Consider the following 18,640-nt stretch of genomic DNA (forward strand, 5'->3'; position numbering starts at 1 on the left):
CAGGAGAATTGCTTGAACCTGGGAGGCAGAGTTTGCAGTGATCCGAGATCACACCATTGCACTCCAGCCTGGGCGATGGAACAAGACTCTGTTTCAAAAAGAAAAAAAAAGACTTTAAAAGTTACATGAATGCAAAAATTTTAATTCTTTTAAAGTTCAGTTTTTTAAAGTAATCAAAAACTTAATAAAGACAACACAGGATTTTCTTGGTAAAATGTAAAATCTTTGTTTTTTGGGCCAGTTACCAGAAAACAAAGACCTCCTGTAGTGTGACTGATTTTTTAAAACATTTTGTTATGGCCAGGCACAGTGGCTCATGCCTGTAATCCCAACACTTTGGGAGGCCGTGGTGAATGGATCTCAAGGTTAGGAGATCGAGACCATCCTGGCTAACATGGTAAAACCCCATCTCTACCAAAACTACAAAAAATTAGCGGGGCATGTTGGTTGGCTCCTGTCATCCCAGCTACTCGGGAGGCTGAGGCAGGAGAATGACATGAACCCGGGAGGCAGAGCTTGCAGTGAGCTGAGATTGCACCACTGCACTCCAGCCTGGGTGACAGAGCGAGACTCTGTCTCAAAAAAAAAAAAAAAAAAGAAAAAGAAAAAGAAAAAAAAAGCCAACATTTTGTCATGAGTCAGGAGCTTTGTGAAATTATGCTGGCAAGCAAAAATGAACAGGCATGGTTTCTTACATTTGCCACTTTGTCTCTCAAGAGGTACTGTTTTTTGTTTTTTTGTGGTTTTATTTGAGAAGGAGTTTCATTCTATTGCCGATGCTAGAGTTCAATGATGCAATCTTGCCTCACTGCAACCTCCGGCTCCCGGGTTCAAGCGATTCTCCTGCCTCAGCCTCCCAAGTAGCTGGGATTACAGGCATGCACCACCATCCTGGCTAAATTTTGTATTTATAGTAGAGACGGGGCTTCACCATGTTGAACAGGCTGGTCTCGAACTCGACCTCAGGTGATCCACCAGCCTTGGCCTCCCAAAGTGCAGGGATTACAGGTGTGACCACTGCACCTGGTCTTGCCTGGCTAATTTTTGTATTTCTTGTAGAGACAGGGTCTCACTATGTTGCCCAGGCTGGTCTCAAACTCCTAGACTCAACCAATCCTCCTGCCTCAGCCTCCCAGAGTGCTGGGATTACAGGCATGAACTGCCACACCGGCTGATACCTGGTTCTTTAGCAGGGATGGAGAGGGTGTCCTGGAACACCTTTGCCTGAGGGAACATAATTGTACTCTCTCTCCCGTCCCAGGGCTGGCTGTTAGGGCAAGGCCAAGAGACAAGTGGGTGGGAGAGAAGCCAGATGCCACAAGAGGAATCCTGGGACCAGAGACTCAGGTCAGCGGGTGGAGCAGGGATCTAGAGGAGCCAGTCACCACCCTGCCACTTTTGACCCAGTTGTGGGAGCAGGGGAGGCTGGAAGAGATTTGGTATTCCTTCAATAGAAGGTTGGTATTCCATCAGAATCTCTGGAAAGAGGTCGGGCCTGGTGGCTCACGCCTGTAATCCCAGCACTTTGGAAGGCCGAGGAGAGCAGATCACTGAGGTCAGGAGTTCGAGACCAGCCTGGTCAACGTTGTGAAATCCCTACTCTACTAAAAAATATAAAAATTAGCTGGGTATGGTGGCAGGCACCTGTAATCCCAGCTACTTGGGAGGCTGAGGCAGGAGAATGACTTGAACCCAGGAGGTGAAGGTTTCAGTGAGCTGAGATTACACTACTGGATTCCAGCCTGGGTGACAGAGTCAGACCCCATCTCAAAAAATTTTTAAAAAATCCCTGGAGAGGAGCTTGGACATCAGAATCTTCCAAGGCTGCTCAGGTGATTCTTGTGAGTGGTTGTGGCCAAAAACCCTCAGGCAGGCCTGTCCCTCAGGTCAGCCAGGTCTGACAGAGCCCCTTCAGAGGGGCCCCTCCCGAGTACTGGTCTTCCGCAAGCCCTCGTCTGTTGTGGGAAGTCAGGGAGCCCCAACGGAGGGACCGGCTGAAGCCGCGGCAGAAGAACATAAATTGTGAAGGTTTCATGGACATTCATTAGTTCCCCAAATTAATACTTTTATAATTTCTTACACCTGTGTTTACTGTAATCTCTGAACATAAATTGTGAAGATTTCATGGACACTTATCACTTCCCCAGTCAATACCCTTGTGTTTTCCTATGCCTGTCTTTACTTTAATCTCTTTTTTTTTTTTTTTTTTTTGAGGCGGAGTCTTGCTCTGTCACCCAGGCTGGAGTGCAGTGGCACTATCTCTGCTCACTGCAAGCTCCGCCTCCTGGGTTCCGCCATTCTCCTGCCTCAGCCTCCCGAGTAGCTGGGACTACAGGCACCTGCCACCACGCCCGGCTAATTTTTTTGTATTTTTAGTAGAGATGGGGTTTCACCGTGTTAGCCAGGATGGTCTCGATCTCCTGACCTCGTGATCCACCCACCTCGGCCTCCCAAAGTGCTGGGATTACAGGCTTGAGCCACCGAGCCCGGCCTACTTTAATCTCTTAATCCCGTCATCTTCTTTGTAAACTGAGGAGGATGAATGTTGCCTCAGGACCCTGGGGTTGTATCAACTGCACAAATTGTTTGTAGAGCATGTGTGTTTGAACAATATGAAATCTGGGCATCTTTAGAAAAAAGGAGGCCGGGTGCGGTGGCTCACGCCTGTAATCCCAGCACTTTGGGAGGCCAAGACGGGTGGATCACAAGGTCAGGAGATCGAGACTGTCCTGGCTAACACAGTGAAACCCCATCTCTACTAAAATACAAAAAAAATTGGCCGGGCGTGGTGGCAGGCGCCTGTAGTCCCAGCTACTCGGGAGGCTGAGGCAGGAGAATGGCGTGAACCCAGGAGGCGGAGCTTGCAGTGAGCCGAGATCACACCACTGCACTCCAGCCTGGGCGACAGAGCCAGACTCCGTCTCAAAAAAAAAAAAATGGAGAGAACAGGATAACAGCGATGTTCAGGGAACAAGAGAGATAACTTTGAACTGGCCGCCCGTGAGCCGGACGGGACAGAGCGATATTTCTCCTCTTCTTGTCCATCCTGATTCATGTGTTTATCTGCTTATTGTCTATGCCCATCCTTCTTCCCTCACCCCAGATTTGCAAGTTCCATGAGGGCCCCTTGGACTTTCATTCACTGTTAGATCCCAGGGTACAGAATGGATGGCCTGGCATATAGTAGGTGTTCAGTAAATGTTTATTGAGTGAATTTATTGAGCCCCTATTCTGTGCCAGACACAAAGGGAGACACTATCCCTCTATCACCTCTTGGTTTTCCCAACAACCCCATGAGGTATATATTACCGGGTCCATTTTATAGATCAGAGAGGTAAGGACTTTGCCCAAGGTCTGATGGCTCCTGTAGCTCAGGCCCTGTCCTCCACCCTGCCCTGCCTTCCAGCCAAGGCCTCTGAGCGGCCCTGCTGCAGGAAGCTGCTTGGAAGCTGCACCAGTGGGCCTGGGGGGCGCAGGACATGTTGACACAGCCTGTCTTCAGGGCGTTTCTTGGAACCTCTCAGCTGGTTTTGAAAGGCCTCCTTCTTCATGGCCTGCAACGGCTGTGTGCCTCCACCCACCAGACTGATTTGAGAGGAGGACTTTGATGTGGTCAGCAGCTGCTCCCTGGCCAACAAAGTGGACCATGGATACCCCACCGTCTCCCTCAGCCAATGGACTTGGAGGCTGTCCTTTCCCCACCCCAGGTGACCCTGGAATCTTGGAGTCATCCCCAGTCTGCCTCCATCCTTGTGAGGTTAGGGTGGGTTAGGATTAGTTTCTCATATTGAGGAGGAGAAGAGGACTCCAAGGCCTGAGTCAGTGGGCTGGGGTGGGAGGATCCTGCTGGACAAACTAAATAAAAGCTTCAGGAAATGAAGGGAGGGTCAGTGAGACTTATAGATCTTAATTTCCTCAGGATTGAACCTGGCTGGTAGTCAGGGCCTTTCCTTCCCAACACTTTCTGAATGCAGCTCTTTAAAGTAAGAGGAAAGGTGGCCAAGGTCCTCATGAGGACCCCTGGATCCTCAGGCTTTCCCTTCCCTTCCATGGGGCAGTATAAGGCTGTCCTCCCAGGAAGCTGACTGCCTTCTAGAATGCTGCAATTGTAGCTAATATTCTGGAGAAGGGGCCACCCCTGCTGTTGGACACCCCAATTTCTAGCCTCCTTTCTTAGAGCTCTGGCCTCTCCTACACACCCCAGGTAGCTCTGCCAAGCTGGGTGAGGAGGTTGAAATAATTTCCGTTGTGTTGGCAACAAATACAAGCTGAATAGAGCTCTGGGCTGGGAAAAATTGGGGGCTGCCTGGCAGCCTTGGGAGGCAAGATGATGGGCAGGAGGGGAGCCTGGACACGGGGATGGGCACCCTGGGTTGGAAGAGTGAATCATTGGTGAGGTCTTTGGCATTCTACCCAAGCCTGCCTTTTTTTTTTTTTTTTTTTTTCCTCCATTAGATTCCAGTGCACAGCTGTGAGGAAGTTCTTTCTGTGGTCTTATCACCATCCCTCCTGCTGTAACTAATGACATCATCCCTCACGTTGCAGTGGGCTTTTACTGTTTCTAGGGCATTTTCCTTCTTTCTTTTTTGGGGGGTGATGGGGGAAGACAGTCTCGCTTTTTCACCCAGGCTGGAGTGCAGTATCACAATCATAGCTCACTGGGGTCTTCAACTCCTGGACCCAAACGATCCTCCTGCCCCAGCCTCCTGAGTAGCTGGGCCTAAAGGCATACACCACCATGCTCAACTAATTTGGGTTTTGTTTTTTTTTTTTTTGGTAAAGATAGAGTCTCAAACTCCTGGCCTCAAGTGATCCTCCTGCCTCAGCCTCCCAAAGTGCTGGGATTACAGGCATGAGCCAGCGTGCCTGGTCAGTTACGTTATTTTATTTTTTATTTTTTTTGAGTCAGAGTCTCACTCACCCAGGTTGGAGTGCAGTGGCATGATCATGGCTCACTGCAGCCTCAATCTCCCGCCTCAGTCTTCCCCTGTAGTTGGGATTATAGGCATGCACCACCATGCCCAGCTAATTTTTGATCATATATATGTATATTTTTGGTTTTGTTTTTTGGTTTTGTGTGTGTGTGTGTGTGTGTGTGTTTGTGAGACAGGGTTTTGCCATGTTTCTCAGGCTGGTCTCGAACTCCTGGGCTCAAGCAATCCACCCACCTGGTCCTTCCAAGGTGCCGAGATTACAGGCGTGAGCCACCGCGCCTGGCTAGTATATTCTATGTTATCTAATTTAATCTTCTTGCACATCAGCCTTGAGTCAGGGGAGTTATTATTAGGCATTGTTGTTACCATTATCTCCATTTTACAGATAAGGAAACTAAGATGTGGAGAGAAGGGACAAGTTCCCAGTCACACGGTTAGTGGTGGAGTTGCAACATAAACAGTAAACACGTTTGCCTAACTTCAAGTTACTCCAGTTCCCCGCAGTCCCTCCAAATCACACCCGCAGACACACATGCTCACCTCTCTCCCCAGTCTCCTCCCGCTTTCATCTTACCACAACCCTGAGGCCACCCCCAGAGAGATCATCCTGTCCATGCCCCTGCCTCTGCCCCAGTGCAGTGGAGCCTCCACGTGGCCTGTGTCTGGAGCTCATCTGGTCATGGTCCAGGAGAAGGTGACAGTGGGGAAAGTCGGGGGAGTCAAGGGTGTCAGCTGCTGCTGCTGCTTTTTGAGCAAAGACTTTGAAAGTTTAATGTGATAATCTCATCCTGATTACTGAAAACTGAGGACCTTGGGCTTGTCCAAGAATCCATTACCAACCTCACATGAGGAGCAGGGAGGTTGCACTGGGTTCCTCGCCTTCCTGCTCCCCCAATCCCCATGCATACTGGGAAGGATCTGAGTCTCGGTTGATTTTTTTTTTTTTTTTTTCTTAATGGAAAGAAGGTGTTTCTGGATCATGGTAGAAATTCTAGGCTTCCTACCTCAGGACCTGGACCAGGAGACCCCAGCCCTTTTCTTTTACATCCGGTAATTTAATATCCTAAAAAGTGCGGCTGGTTAGTAGGTTGTGAGGCCAGTCAGAAGGCGTAGAAAATCAGCTCAGCCGGGAATCCCTGGCCCTCACATCTCCCACCCCAATACACCGCCAGGGAAACTGAGGCCTGTTACTGTTGTCTCCACATCATCTCTGCCCAGAAGCAAACCAATTAGCACTGCGCCTGGTTCTGTGTTCCCAGCGCCTGTCTCATTATTTGGGGATTTATGTCCCGGTCACTGTGAAGGACAACTGTCCCGGTTTCCACTGGGGGAGCCTGGCCGGCGCTGGAGCCCAGCAGTGGCAGGAGGTGGTGCCGTCCTGCTTGGGGCAGGATGGGGATTTGATTTCAGGGGGATTTGCAACCAGTGGGGAGCCGCCCTGGGCACATGGTGGCTCTGGGCTATTTTAAGAGGCAAAACGTGGGGGGAGGGGTCACAGTGGACTTGTTCAAGTGACTAGAGAGTCTGCCCTTTCAGTGGGAGCAGAAAGGACCTGTGATGAGTGGGGTGGGGCAGGCCTACCCACTGTTGGGGCCTCTCCCACCCTCCTAGAGCCCAGGAGCCCAGAATGACACCACCCGTCCTAGCCCCAATCTGGGCTGTGGGCCGAGCAGGGAAGCTGCTGGCTGGGCCGGGGTCTCTGCTCCTTGCCTGAGCCCCTTTGCTGCAGGCTTTGCTTCAGCTGGGGACCCTTAGTGTTATTATTATGAACAATTCTTTTAACCACCTCTTATCTTTATAGTAGAAATTGTATTTATCAAACATTTGGGAAAGGCCCCAGGAGCAAGAAATAGGCACTGCCTTAAATCCAGGCCCACCAGCTCCTGTTCTGTGTGGGCCTCTTCCAGGCTGTGTAATGTTGAGGGTTGCATAAGTCCCTTCACGTCTCTGAGCCTCAGTGTCCCTCTCTCTAAAGCCGGGACCAGCAACACCTAATTAATGATGCCCTATTATTAGTTGGGCACATGTTACATGGGGTACTTTGCAGGCATGATGTCATGTCATCCTCTACACTGTTACCTATTAATTGCCCTGTTTTAGAGATAAGGAAACTGAAGCTCAGAGAGAGGAAGTAACTTGCCTGAACTCACACAGCTAGAGCAAGGTGCCCGATGCATTTCTCTTTGCACCTACAGTGAGAGTCGTTTCATTCCTCAAATCCAGAAATATGTCTTGGTTACTTTCTGTGTGCCAGGCACTGTTCTAGGGCTGAAGAGTCATCCACAGACAAAACAGAGGAAGAGGAGACAGTGGATGAGACTGGCCAGTAGTGAGAGCTGGAATGGTCAAACTGGAGACTCAGAGGCTTTATTTAGACTAAGCGTCATTTTCTGGAGTGGGGAGGGCAACATTTAAGGGGCCTGAATCCCTCACTGGGCAAGTGGAAGGTGGACCAGGGAGGGCCAGCACCACCTGGCACCCCCAGCTCGCCATGAGCAGGAAGAGTTTTTCCATTTGTTCTTCCTCTTCACCCCAACTTGGTAGGAAAAAAGTTACTGGGCACATTGGGATAAGGCCTTTAGAGGCACCATGGTATAAAGGAAAGAGACAGCCTAGACTTTGGAGTCATCCAATGGGGTTCAAATCCACTCTGCCCTTTCTAGCTGTGTGACCTTGGGCAGGTAAGTTAACTTCTCAGAGCCTCCCCCTCTTTATTTTATTTTATTTTATTTTATTTTATTTTATTTTATTTTATTTTGAGACAGAGTCTCACTTTGTCGCCCAGGCTGGAGTGCAGTGGTGTGATCTTGGCTCACTGCAAGCTCCGCCTCCCAGGTTCACATCATTCTCCTGCCTCAGCCTCCTGAGTAGCTGGGACTACAGGCGCTCGCCACCATGCCTGGCTAATTTTTTGTATTTTTAGTAGAGACGGGGTTTCACTGTGTTAGCCAGGATGGTCTTGATCTCCTGACCTCATCCACCCGCCTCATCCTCCCAAAGTGCTGGGATTACAGGCGTGAGCCACCGTGCCCGGCCAGAGCCTCCCCCTCTTTATCTTCAAAATCAGGAGAGTAGTAGCGACCTTTCAGGGTTAGTGGGGGACGAAATGAGTGGGAAAGGGCACGGGAAGGATCTGGCACACAGAAGGCCCACAATAGACAGCAGTGTTTTGCCTGCGTGTGGGGTTGGAGTTTAGGGGTGTGTTATTCCTAGGTATCTAGGTGAAGCCACGTCTTTGTGGGTGGCACTAAGCTGGCACCTGTGGTCCTGCTGAATGATCTCAACAGGCTGAGCAGAATGGGAGAGCCAGCAAGCCCAAACATACGGTCTGGGCCTCCCAGTGCAGGAAACCACCACTCACTCGGGGGCTGGGATAGGGAGGCTGAAGTCACCAGTGCATCATGTGAAAATAGACCTGGGGGTTTCAAGGACCCTCAGTTCTATGTGGAGCTAGTACAAGGCTGAAGAAAAGCTGAGGGACGGGTGGCATTCACAGAGGAGGGCAGAGATTGGGGGAGGTTGTGCTGTCCCTTTTTCTGTTCTAAGGAGGATACCAAAAGCCTAAAAGAGTTTAGAGGAATGTAACTGGGATAACCAAACACCCGGAAACCATTTATTCAACACTTTTAATTAAGTGGTTTAGATCAGGTCAGTTGGTCACCATGCAAGGTACCAGGCAAAGGAAATCAATGAAGGCCCAGAACTACCCTGGGGGAGGAGCCCTCAGTATAGTCGGGTAACCAAAGCAGGGTTTGGGAGAGACAGTTTAATTAATACAGTGTGATAAGGGCAGTGTTAGGGTCTCATACAAGGTGCCCTGGGAGCACATACAAGGGGGAGGCACATATTCAAAGGCTTCCTGGAGGAGGTGGCCATGTCAGGGGAAGAATAGCGGAGGCAAATGGGTCTCTTTTGCTGGGAGAAGAGCCCCTTTAGGAAGAAGCTGCCTGCTGTGTTTCTCTGGCTGTGGGAGGTGGAGTGCACGTTTTCTGTGTTACCAGGCAGCAGATCTAGGACCAGTACGCAAGCATTATAGGGAAACAGGTTCTAAGCCCCCATCCCATGAATGTTAGCATATGGAATGGGCCATCTTGTTAGGCAGTGATCTCCCTGTCACTGGCATGTTCAAGCAGAGGCCAGAGGATACCTTGTCAAAGCTGCTACAAAAGGGACAGGATGACCTCTAAGATCCCTTCCAAGTCTGAACAACTGCAGTTCTCCATGGACAGCCACAGGATGTGGACTGTGATGGAGAGCAGTGTGACTAGATTAAGTTAGAGGATGCGTGTGCTGTGGGATAGTGAGGTACACATGGTGTACCATGACTGTACTTCCCACCTTGGATTTACTTTTTAAAAACATCTTTGGCCAGGCACGGTGGCTCACGCCTGTAATCCCAGCACTTTGGGAGGCTGAGGCGGGTGGATATTGAGGTCAGGAGATCAAGACCATCCTGGCCAACATGGTGAAACCCCGTCTCTACTAAAAATACAAAAATTAGCCTAGCCTGGTGGCATGCGCCTGTAGTCCCAGCTACTTGGGAGACTGAGGCAGGAGAATCGCTTGAACCTGGGAGACAGAGGTTGCAGTGAGCTGAGATTGCACCATTGCACTCCAGCCCGGGTGATAGAGCGAGACTCCATCTCACCAAAAAAAAAAAAAAAAAAAAAAAATCCTTCATAACTGCTTTATTGAAATATAATTGCATACCATACAATTCCCCCATTTAAAATGTACAATTTAATGTGACTTTACCTTAAAAGTGGAAATGCATTTATTATTCATTCAACAACTATTTATTGAGCATTTATTAGGCATGCAATAAGCTTTGCACTGGTGTTGTGGATAGCTGGGAAATAAAGGTCCTGCCCTCATGTGGGAGACAGGTCAGGATCCAAACAAAAGAATTACAGCCTAGGAGATACACTAAGAGGGTGGTAAACTGGGTCTGAGACAAGGAGTGATGAAGCTGGGGAAAGGGGATCCTGGGGAGGTAACATTTGAGCTGGGGCCTGAGTGACAAGGAGATATCTCTGTGAATGTCGGGAGGATGTTCCCGGCTGAGGGGGCAGCAAGGGCAAGGCCCAAGGCAGTGGTGAGTTGGTGGATGGGTGGACCAGAAAGTGCTGGGAGACTTGGTGGCACCGTGGGTGAGGCGTCCCTGAGGCTCCCACCATGGGGCCTCCTCTCTGCGTGGCCTGGTCCCCAGGAGGCTTGCCCCAGTGCCAGGCAGGTGAGCGATACCGCCACTTCTTCTTTGGCTGCAAGAGCCCTCTCTGTCCACTTTCCTTGGCTCTTTCTTGTTCTGTTATTGCTTCTCCAATAACAGAATGGTGACAGTGCTTTTGGAGGTCATGTCACCAGCCCCTGCCTCCTGCTCTCCCTGGTTGGTTCCGTGCCCCTGTGTGTGCCCACTGTGTGCTGGACCCTGTGCTCCGATCCCCTGGGAGGAATCAGAAGGGACTCCCAGCCACACACACTGGTGAAGTCTCCCCAGCAGGCTCTGGCTGTCTCCCCTGACCTCCAGAGACAGTGCCTTGGAGCAGCCTGGAGTCTCCCATTTGGTGCCCACTTCCTGTGTGACTTTGGACCAGTTACTTAAGGTCCACAACCTTTTTTTATGTTATTTATTTATTTTGAGATGAAGTTTCACTTTTCTTGCCCAGGCTGGAGTGCAATGGGGTGATTTTGGCTCACTGTAACCTCCACTTCCCAGGTTCAAGCGATTCTCCCACCTCAGCCTCCTGAGTAGCTGGGATTACAGGCATGCCACTACCCCCGGCTAATTTTTGTATTTCTAGTAGAGTCAGGGTTTCACCATGTTGGCCACGCTGGTCTCGAACTCCTGACCTCAAGTGATCCGCCCGCCTCGACCTCCCAAAGTGCTGGGATTACAGGCGTGAGCCACTGCGCCCACCTAGGTCCCCAGTCTTTTATTTCCTGGTCTGTAAAATGGGGAACTGCACTTCTCTGGGCAGAGTGATTCTGAGGTTTGAATGTGATCCCCCTGGCACCCAGCAGGTGGTCCATGAATGTCAACTTCCTCCCACTCCCTGAGTTTCCTCCCAAAAGAGGGGCCAGCTTGCCGGAGGGGCGGAAGGGGGTGCTGGCAGGGGGTGGGGGAAGCCAGCCAGTTTGGGGTCCCCTTCCCTGAGCTCTAGGATCCCTGGGGAGCTCTCAGGTACGCTGGGCCTGGTCAGCCAGGGGTGGGCGGGATACTCACCCGTGGGCCCAGCTCTTCAGCCAGGAGGGCCTCTGAATCTCCCCTCTCTTCCTCTCACCCGGAGAGCCCCACCGCTGAGCCCCTCTCCCGCCAAGGCTCTCCTGGGCTGGCCGGGGCGGCGCGGCTCCTGGCACCTGCTCCCGTCGGGCCGCCCGGGGGCGGGCTCGGAGACGCGGCGGCTGTCCCGGGACGCGCGGGGCTGGGAGCTGCGACTCAGGACCGCCCCGGGTGGCCGCGAGAGGCTGGACGCAGCCGGGTTTGTCCGGAGCGCTCTCCAGGTAGGCGCGGGCGCCGGACTCAGGCCTTCACTCCCCGCCGCCCATCACGGACCCACGCGCTGTGGGGGCAGAGCCGGCGGGAGGGGGCCCGCCGCATGCTCAGCGCGTAGGTGGCTCTGCAGGGCTGGGGGCAGCGGCGGGGACCCTGCTCGCCTGGTGACCGGGAGAGAACCGCAACTTAACCGGAAACTGAGGTTGCGAGGACAGCAACGGTGATGGCAGGAAGGACTTCCAGCTCCCATTAGGGGGAGGGAGGGAGAGAGGGTGAGACTTCCCCTCTACTTCCACCCACCCTAAGGAGGGACCATTCTCCGACCAAATAACCCACCGACTTTCCTTAAGAAGTTCAGAGAATCCAAAAGTTGATCCACCCCTATCAACACTGAGATGGAATAGAAGGGAAGGGGTGGGGGAGGGAAGAGCAACAATGATCTTTTGCTGGGTGCAAAGAGTAATCCTGTTCCCCCACCCTCCATCTCATTCACAGTCATTGGAGGCCTTCCTGTCCCGCCCCTTCCTGCCCCCAACGTGCAGAAGGTCTCATATTCAGCAAGGGGTATAGGGGGAGCCCCTGGCCAGAGCACTCTGCCCCCACCCACAACTCAAGAACAGTCCCAGGAGCTCCCAACTCTCAACGCTCCTCCTTCTGGCTTCCAGGACTCAGGCCCCTGCCCTGACTTGGACGTGGTGACTAGTGGGAGGCAGGGAGTGGGGTTTGAGGGAGCTCCCCTTCTGGGTCCTATGGGATTGGGCAGGGAGAGCAGGCAGGCGATAAACCCCGGCTGCGCCAGCGTCCTGAGCCCTGGTGCTCCTAGGAGGAGGCATGTGGCAGGTGGGTCTCCTCTGCCTGCTGAGTGTGATCAGGGCAACAGGTCAGATTTCCTGGGATTTGCCTGGCAGCAGAGGCAAGGACAGGGGGTACGGAGACAACCACCCCACCTTAGAGGCAGTTGCTCCGTGTTGCCACTGTGGACCCTGCAAGGAGAGATGCAGGTTAGACAGCAAGAAGGACTTCCTTCCTGAGGGGAGCGGTCTTTGGGGGAGTCTCACTGGCCAGCAGAGCCAGCCCCTGTCTTTGGGGGTGTCAGGAGGACTGAGGCCCTCTGGAGGATGCAGACAACTGGGGGTGAGGACAGAGCAGACCAGGGAGGGGAGGCAGTGGGGGACAGTGACCTCACCTCTGGACCATCCTGCTCCTTCACCTCCTGTGCCCTCTCTCCCTTCTTTGGAGCTGGAGTGTTGGCTTTCAGCAGCTCACTCCTGAAATCCCCAGCACCCAGAAGTCCCCAGGGGAAGGCGACAGGCTTCCTCTGTCACCACTTCAGATGGGAAGACAGACATGGCTGCCTTGGGTGTGTCCAGCGGAACCCCTTACCTGGCACCTGGACCAGCTGTTGCCCAGCCCCCGGGCCTCCTGTTCTGGCAAAGCAGGGTTGTATGTGCTGGGGGCTGGCACAGGTCACTCGACTCCTCTGGATCCTCTGAGGGGATCTCAGGGTGTGGCCCTGGGTGACCCCAGCTCCCTGGGCCTATGGAATAGGTGGGATGGGTGCCACTCTGTGGTGGCCACACCACTAAAGAGGCCTGTTTCCGCTTCCTCTCTTTCAGCACTGGGAGAGGGCAGTGGGGAGGTGGCAGGGTGGAGAAGCCAAAATGCTCCGTGACGGCCACTCAGGGACACTCAGTAGCTACCCAGGCCCAGGAGGGCTTGCAGTCTGCTAGGACAGGAACAGATGAGGTCTTCCTCTAGGTGCTTCTCTCTGCAGCTGGGCTGGTGGGGAGGGCCAGGATCCCACACTCCTGCCTGTGACCCCATGAATGGGATGGGGGCTGCCAGGGTCCTCACCCCATGCCCTTGCCTCATAGAATGGAGGAGACCTTTCCCTACCTACTTGCCTCTCTTTGTGATGCTGAGCCTCAGTTGCCTCATGTGTCAAACCTCGCAGGGTTGTTCTGAGGATTCAGGTAGGCGTTCTTTCTGTTGTGTCCCGGGGTAACAGGCGTTTGCCACCAGGCGCACCCACCCTACCTTTCTCCCAGGCTAGGGCAGAATCATATACCTTGGCCTCCACTGCCTTCCACCTTAGCAGCAGCTGCTCTGTGCGGCCACTGCAGTTCAGCCTGCAAAGGACCTTGGTGCCCAATTCCCTCTCTTATTTATTTTATTTTATTTTTTATTTTTTTGATATGGAGTCTCGCTCTGTCGCACAGGCTGGAGTGCGGTGGCACAATCTCGGCTGACTGCAACCTCCGCCTCCTGGGTTCAAGTGTTTCTTTTGCCTCAGCCTTCCGAGTAGCTGGGATCACAAGCACCTGCCACCACACCCAGCTAATTTTTGTAGCTTTAGGAGAGATGGGGTTTTGCTATGTTTGCCAGGCTGGTCTCAAACTCCTGACCTCAGGTGATCCACCTGCCTCGGCCTCCCAAAATGCTGGGATTACAGGCTTGAGCCACTGCATCCAGCCTATTATTTTTTCACTTATTTATTTTTTTTGAGACGGAGTCTCCCTCTGTCGCTGGGGCGGGAGTGCAGTGGCGCGATCTCAGCTCACTGCAACCTCCGCCTCCCGGGTTCAAGCAATTCTCTCGCCTCAGCCTCCCGAGTAGTTGGGATTACAGGAGCTCGCGACCACGCCGGCTAGTTTTTGTATCTTTAGTAGAGATGGGGTTTCACCATGTTGGCGAGGCTGGTCTGGAACTCCCAACCTCAGGTGATCCACCCTCTTTGGCCTCCCAAAGTGCTGGGATTACAGGCATGAGCCACCATGCCTGGCCCCCTCTCTTTAAAGACAGGAAACCAAAGTCCAGCGAGGCAGGGTCTGGCCCAAGTTTGGCTGGCCAGCCAGCCTGGCCTGGTCTGGGAAGTAGGCTGGGGAGGCGGGAAGGTGGCTGTTGGCTGACATGGAGGAAAATGCCAGAGGGTAACTGGGCTTGTTAAGGGTTTGAGGAGGGAGCCTGTCATGCTCTGCCAAAGGCTGGGGACAGGCCTCGAACCTTCCTCTCCGAATACCTCTTTAGGAGAAGCAGGCTTTTCTGGAGGACTCCTTTCCCAGGCTGCAGCAGAAACAACCGTCTGCTGCCTGTTTTCTGGCCTCCACAGTCCCCTTCATTGAGCCCTCTCTGGATGGACAGGCAGGGAATCTCATCACCTCATGGTGGCCAAGGACCCCATGGAAACCCAGGGACTTCATATGCACTTGTCACTCAGCCAGAAGTGGTGGAGATGGGACCCCAGAGCCCTTCCTGAGTGCTCCCCCCACCCCACTCCCCAGCTCCACATTGACAGATACACAGGCAGACAGGCAGACAGACAGACAGAACCTGGGCTACACAGCTCTCCAGCGCAGGTGGTGTGAGCCTGCCTCCAAATGGGTGGTTCCCTCCCAGGGCCCAATCCCTGCCCTCTCTGCAGCAGCCTCAGCCCATCTCTCAGGGAAGACAGGGAACAGAGGGAGATTTAGCCAGCTTCCTATAGAAATCCCATAGAGACAGACAGACAGATGGGTACATGCACGCTCTTTTTCTCTGCTTTCCCCTTGTCCTTCCTCCCCACCTCTTTGACTCTTTCTACCCAGGGTGTAGCCCCTCTCTGCCAGGCACTGGGCCTGATAGGGGGCTACACAGCCCTGCCCCTCCCCAAAGCACTTCTCTCAATCTGTGGCCCCCTCCCTAACCATCAGGTCAGGTCAGGGCTTGGCAGGCTTTAAGGAGAGGTGGGATGGGGCAGTGGGTAGGGACTTGGGCTTTGAGTCAGACAAGTATAGGTCTAGGTCCAGCCACAGAACCTCCCAAAGCCTGTTCTCTAATCTATGCGCTGGGATAACAGGTTAATAATGGTGCTCATCTCATGGAATTGTGAAGTTTAAGAGAGATCCTGCCTGGGCATGGTGGCACATACCGGTAATCCCAGCTACTTGGGAGGCTGGGGCAGGAGGTTCACTTGAGCCCTATGAGTTTGAGGCCAGCCTGGAGCCTGGGCAACACAGTCAAACCCCATCCCTCGCAAAAAGAAAAAAGACCCTTTTTGTCAAGCACCTGGCCCACAGTAAGCCCTCAATAAATGGGGTTGTTATTTCATAAAGAAGAGGTGACGTAAGCAGCTGGGAGGTGAAGAGAAAGACAGGGAAGCCTCTATAATCAGCTCTTGCATCGTCTTTCCATTTGCTTTGAAGCAAGTCCACTGCCCTGCTCTGGGACTCAGTTTCCCCATCTGCTTAAGGCAGCATGTGGACTAGGCCCTGTCCAAGTGTAGGTCCTGCTAGGGTGGGTCATGCTGGCTCTGAGTAGGGGTCAGGGTTGGGGATGCTGAGCTGTCGATGCTCAGGGCAGGGTTAGGCAGACCTGTGTGCTCCCGTCACTGCCCACCTGTCCACACTTTATGACCGGGCTCCCCTAGCTTAGCTGGGGCAGGGTGGCTCCTAAGGGGACAGCTGGGAAGGCTGGGTCAGGCAGGGCAGGCTGCGGCAGGCCCAGCAGCCTGGCTGGGGGGAACACAATTAGCCTGGAATCCAGGCGGCCCCGTGAGCCCAGAGGCTATATATCACAGAGGTTTAATCAGCTGCGTGGCAGATATTTGCTCTCTTGGGCCATGTCCCCGGCCCGCCTGTCATAAATTGCACTGAGATTTCAAAATACCCTTGTCCCCATGCTGGCGGGGCAGGGAGCTCTCCTTGGCATGGCCAGGAAAATCTCATTCCTCTGAAGCCTCCACCCAGGGAATGGGACCTCTCCCCCGACCAACACTTGCACCTAAGACCTCCTTCCTGCCTCCTCCTGCTGGGAGGGTTGGGGAGGACATGGAGAGGTAGGAGAGTCACTGTGATGACCTCCATCTAGAGGTGAGAAGGTGCAAAATATTAGTGGGGGGCTCCATGCAGCAATGGGGGCCCTCTCACAATGGCAGTGACCTCCAGTGTGCCCTCTGTGGGAAGAGCTGTACCCTGGACCCATGGTGTGGCTCCAGGAGACAGCTGCATTGATTCTTGAGTGTAGGAGCTGGGGTCTGTCCTGCCCAGGGGGTACCGAGTCTTCACCTACCTTCCCACTGGATGTTTGCTGCGCCACCTGGAGGCTATCTCTGGGACTGCTGCCCAGCCACATCACGTAGCAGCAGGGTTTGGAACCTCAAATCACCAAGCATTTATGACCACACCAGGGTCAGATCTATGGCACGTTAATTTGCTAGGGCTCCCATAACAAAGTGCCACAGGCTGGGTGGCACTTAAACAATAGAAGTTTATTATCTCAGTTCTGGATCCTCAAAGTCCAAGATCAGTATGTGTCAGCAAGGCTGGGTGTGGTGGATCATACCTGTGATCCCAGCACTTTAGGAGCCCGAGGCTGGAGGATCTATTGAGCCCAAGTGTTTGAGGTAACAGTGAGCTATGATCACACCGCTCCACTTCAGCCTGGGTGACAGAGCAAGACCCTGCCTTTTTTTTTTTTCTGAGGCAGAGTCTCGCTCTGTCACCCAGGCCGGAGTGCAGTGGCACGATCTCGGCTCACTGCAACCTCCACCTCCCAGGTTCAAGCAATTCTCTTGCCTCAGCCTCCCGAGTACCTGGGATTACAGGCGCCCACCACCGTGCCTGGCTAATTTTTTTGTATTTTTAGTGGAGACAGGGTTTCACCATGTTGGCCAGGCTGGTCTTGAACTCGTGACCTTGTGATCCACCCGCCTCAGCCTCCCAAAGTGCTGGGATTACAGGCGTGAGCCACTGCACCCCATCAGTTTCACCTTTTTATAAGGACACCAGTCATGTATATTGGTTTAGGGGCCCACCCTATACCAGTCTGGCCTTATCTTAATAGCATCTGCAACGACCCTATTTCCAAATACGGTCGTATTCTGAAGTGCTGGGGATTAGGATGTCAACATATTAAATTTTGGGGGACACAACTCAACCCGTATCACATAGTCTCAGATGTTCAGTGACAGTCTCATTTCATGGTCTGGGCACAACGACACCCACACCATGGCACAGCTACACTGTGACATGCACACAGTGTAAGTGACACAGATTCACCCCAACAAACAATGGGGTAACAGAGACATTTGCAGTGACCCAGGTACCTCATGACAGACACACAGGGTGACAGACTTCACTCACAAGCTGTAAGAGACAGACACACTATGTATTAATAACAGCTGATTGGCCAGGCACCGGTGGCTCACACCTGTAACCCCAGCACTTTGGGAGGCCGAGGTGGGTGCACCATGAAGTCAAGAGATTGAGACCATCGTGGCCAACATTGTGAAACCCCGTCTCCACTAAAAATTCAAAAATTAGCCGAGTGTGGTGGCGCGTGCCTGTAGTCCCAGCTACTCAGGAGGCTGAGGCAGGAGAATCACTTACACCCGGGAGGCGGAGGTTGTAGTGAGCCGAGATCGCGCCACAGTACTCCAGCCTGGGTGACAGTGTGAGACTCTGTCTCAAAAAAAAAAAAAAAAGAAAAAAAGAGGAAGCCCCCATCTGAAGCAGAGGCAGGAAGCATGTGCGCAGATTTCCGAGAGAAGGCAAAATTCACTGAGCAGCCCCAGAATAGAAATCGTTAGAGGCAGACAAGTCAGTCAGGGCAAGTTTCAGAGAAGTGACTTGGAAAGGAAAGACTGTCTATGGGAGATGGGGACCTGGACTTGAGGGTCCAGGAGAGAGAGAGAGAAAAAGTGTGTGCGTGTGTGTGTGTGTGTGTGCGCGCGTGTGTGTGTGTCTGTGCGCACGTTGGGGGGCGGGGCGGAGGCAGGCGGGGGCCGGTGGGGGGTGCTGTGTTTAGCAGACCGAGGCAGCAGAGCTCAGGTCTCTACCAAAACCACCAACTGTTGCCTTGGCCTCAGTAGCCAAGACAGCAGGGGGCATCTGGAGCCACGTGGAGCAGGGGTTGGGATGGCTTCACACACTGTCACCATTTGTGAATGTCACCCTGCTGGGTGCAGGGCAAAGGAAGGTTGTGTTTTTGGCTGGTGGTTGCCTGGCTGTCACAGGATTGCCAGCGCTTGCTGTGGAGCTGAGAACAGGACTCTCACTTCCTCAAATGTGACTCAGCTGGCCTTGCCGCTGCCTCTCCCTCAGTGCCCACCTTTCCTTCAAGACCCCAGTCCCACTCTCTGAGCTACGTTCTGTAGCTATGTTCTTTTTTTTTTTTTTTTTGAGACGGAGTCTCGCTCTGTCGCCCAGGCTGGAGTGCAGTGGCGCAATCTCGGCTC

The 18,640-nt window shown here is 53.0% G+C and overlaps 1 protein-coding gene across 4 annotated transcripts in view; it reads left to right on the forward strand.

Annotated features, from left to right (window-relative positions):
* LOC103243427 (zinc finger protein 385C) overlaps positions 1-18,640 on the forward strand; it is a 67,987-nt gene that overhangs the window by 11,309 nt on the left and 38,038 nt on the right. Inside the window, exon 1 of one of the 4 annotated variants that reach the window (XM_008012679.3) lies at positions 11,332-11,435. The exons of 1 other annotated variant lie outside the window; for it this stretch is intronic. Coding sequence is in view for 2 of the 3 variants with exons in the window: in XM_037993552.2 (XP_037849480.2) it covers positions 13,343-13,400 (58 nt within the window). In the remaining variant the exon portion in view is untranslated. Of the gene's footprint in view, positions 1-11,331; positions 11,436-13,304; positions 13,401-18,640 lie in introns of those variants that run through there. 2 more of the 4 variants (XM_037993552.2, XM_008012678.3) reach the window with 2 other exon arrangements.

This window comes from Chlorocebus sabaeus, chromosome 16 (genome assembly GCF_047675955.1).
Source record: "Chlorocebus sabaeus isolate Y175 chromosome 16, mChlSab1.0.hap1, whole genome shotgun sequence".
In the NCBI taxonomy this organism is placed as follows: domain Eukaryota; kingdom Metazoa; phylum Chordata; class Mammalia; order Primates; family Cercopithecidae; genus Chlorocebus; species Chlorocebus sabaeus.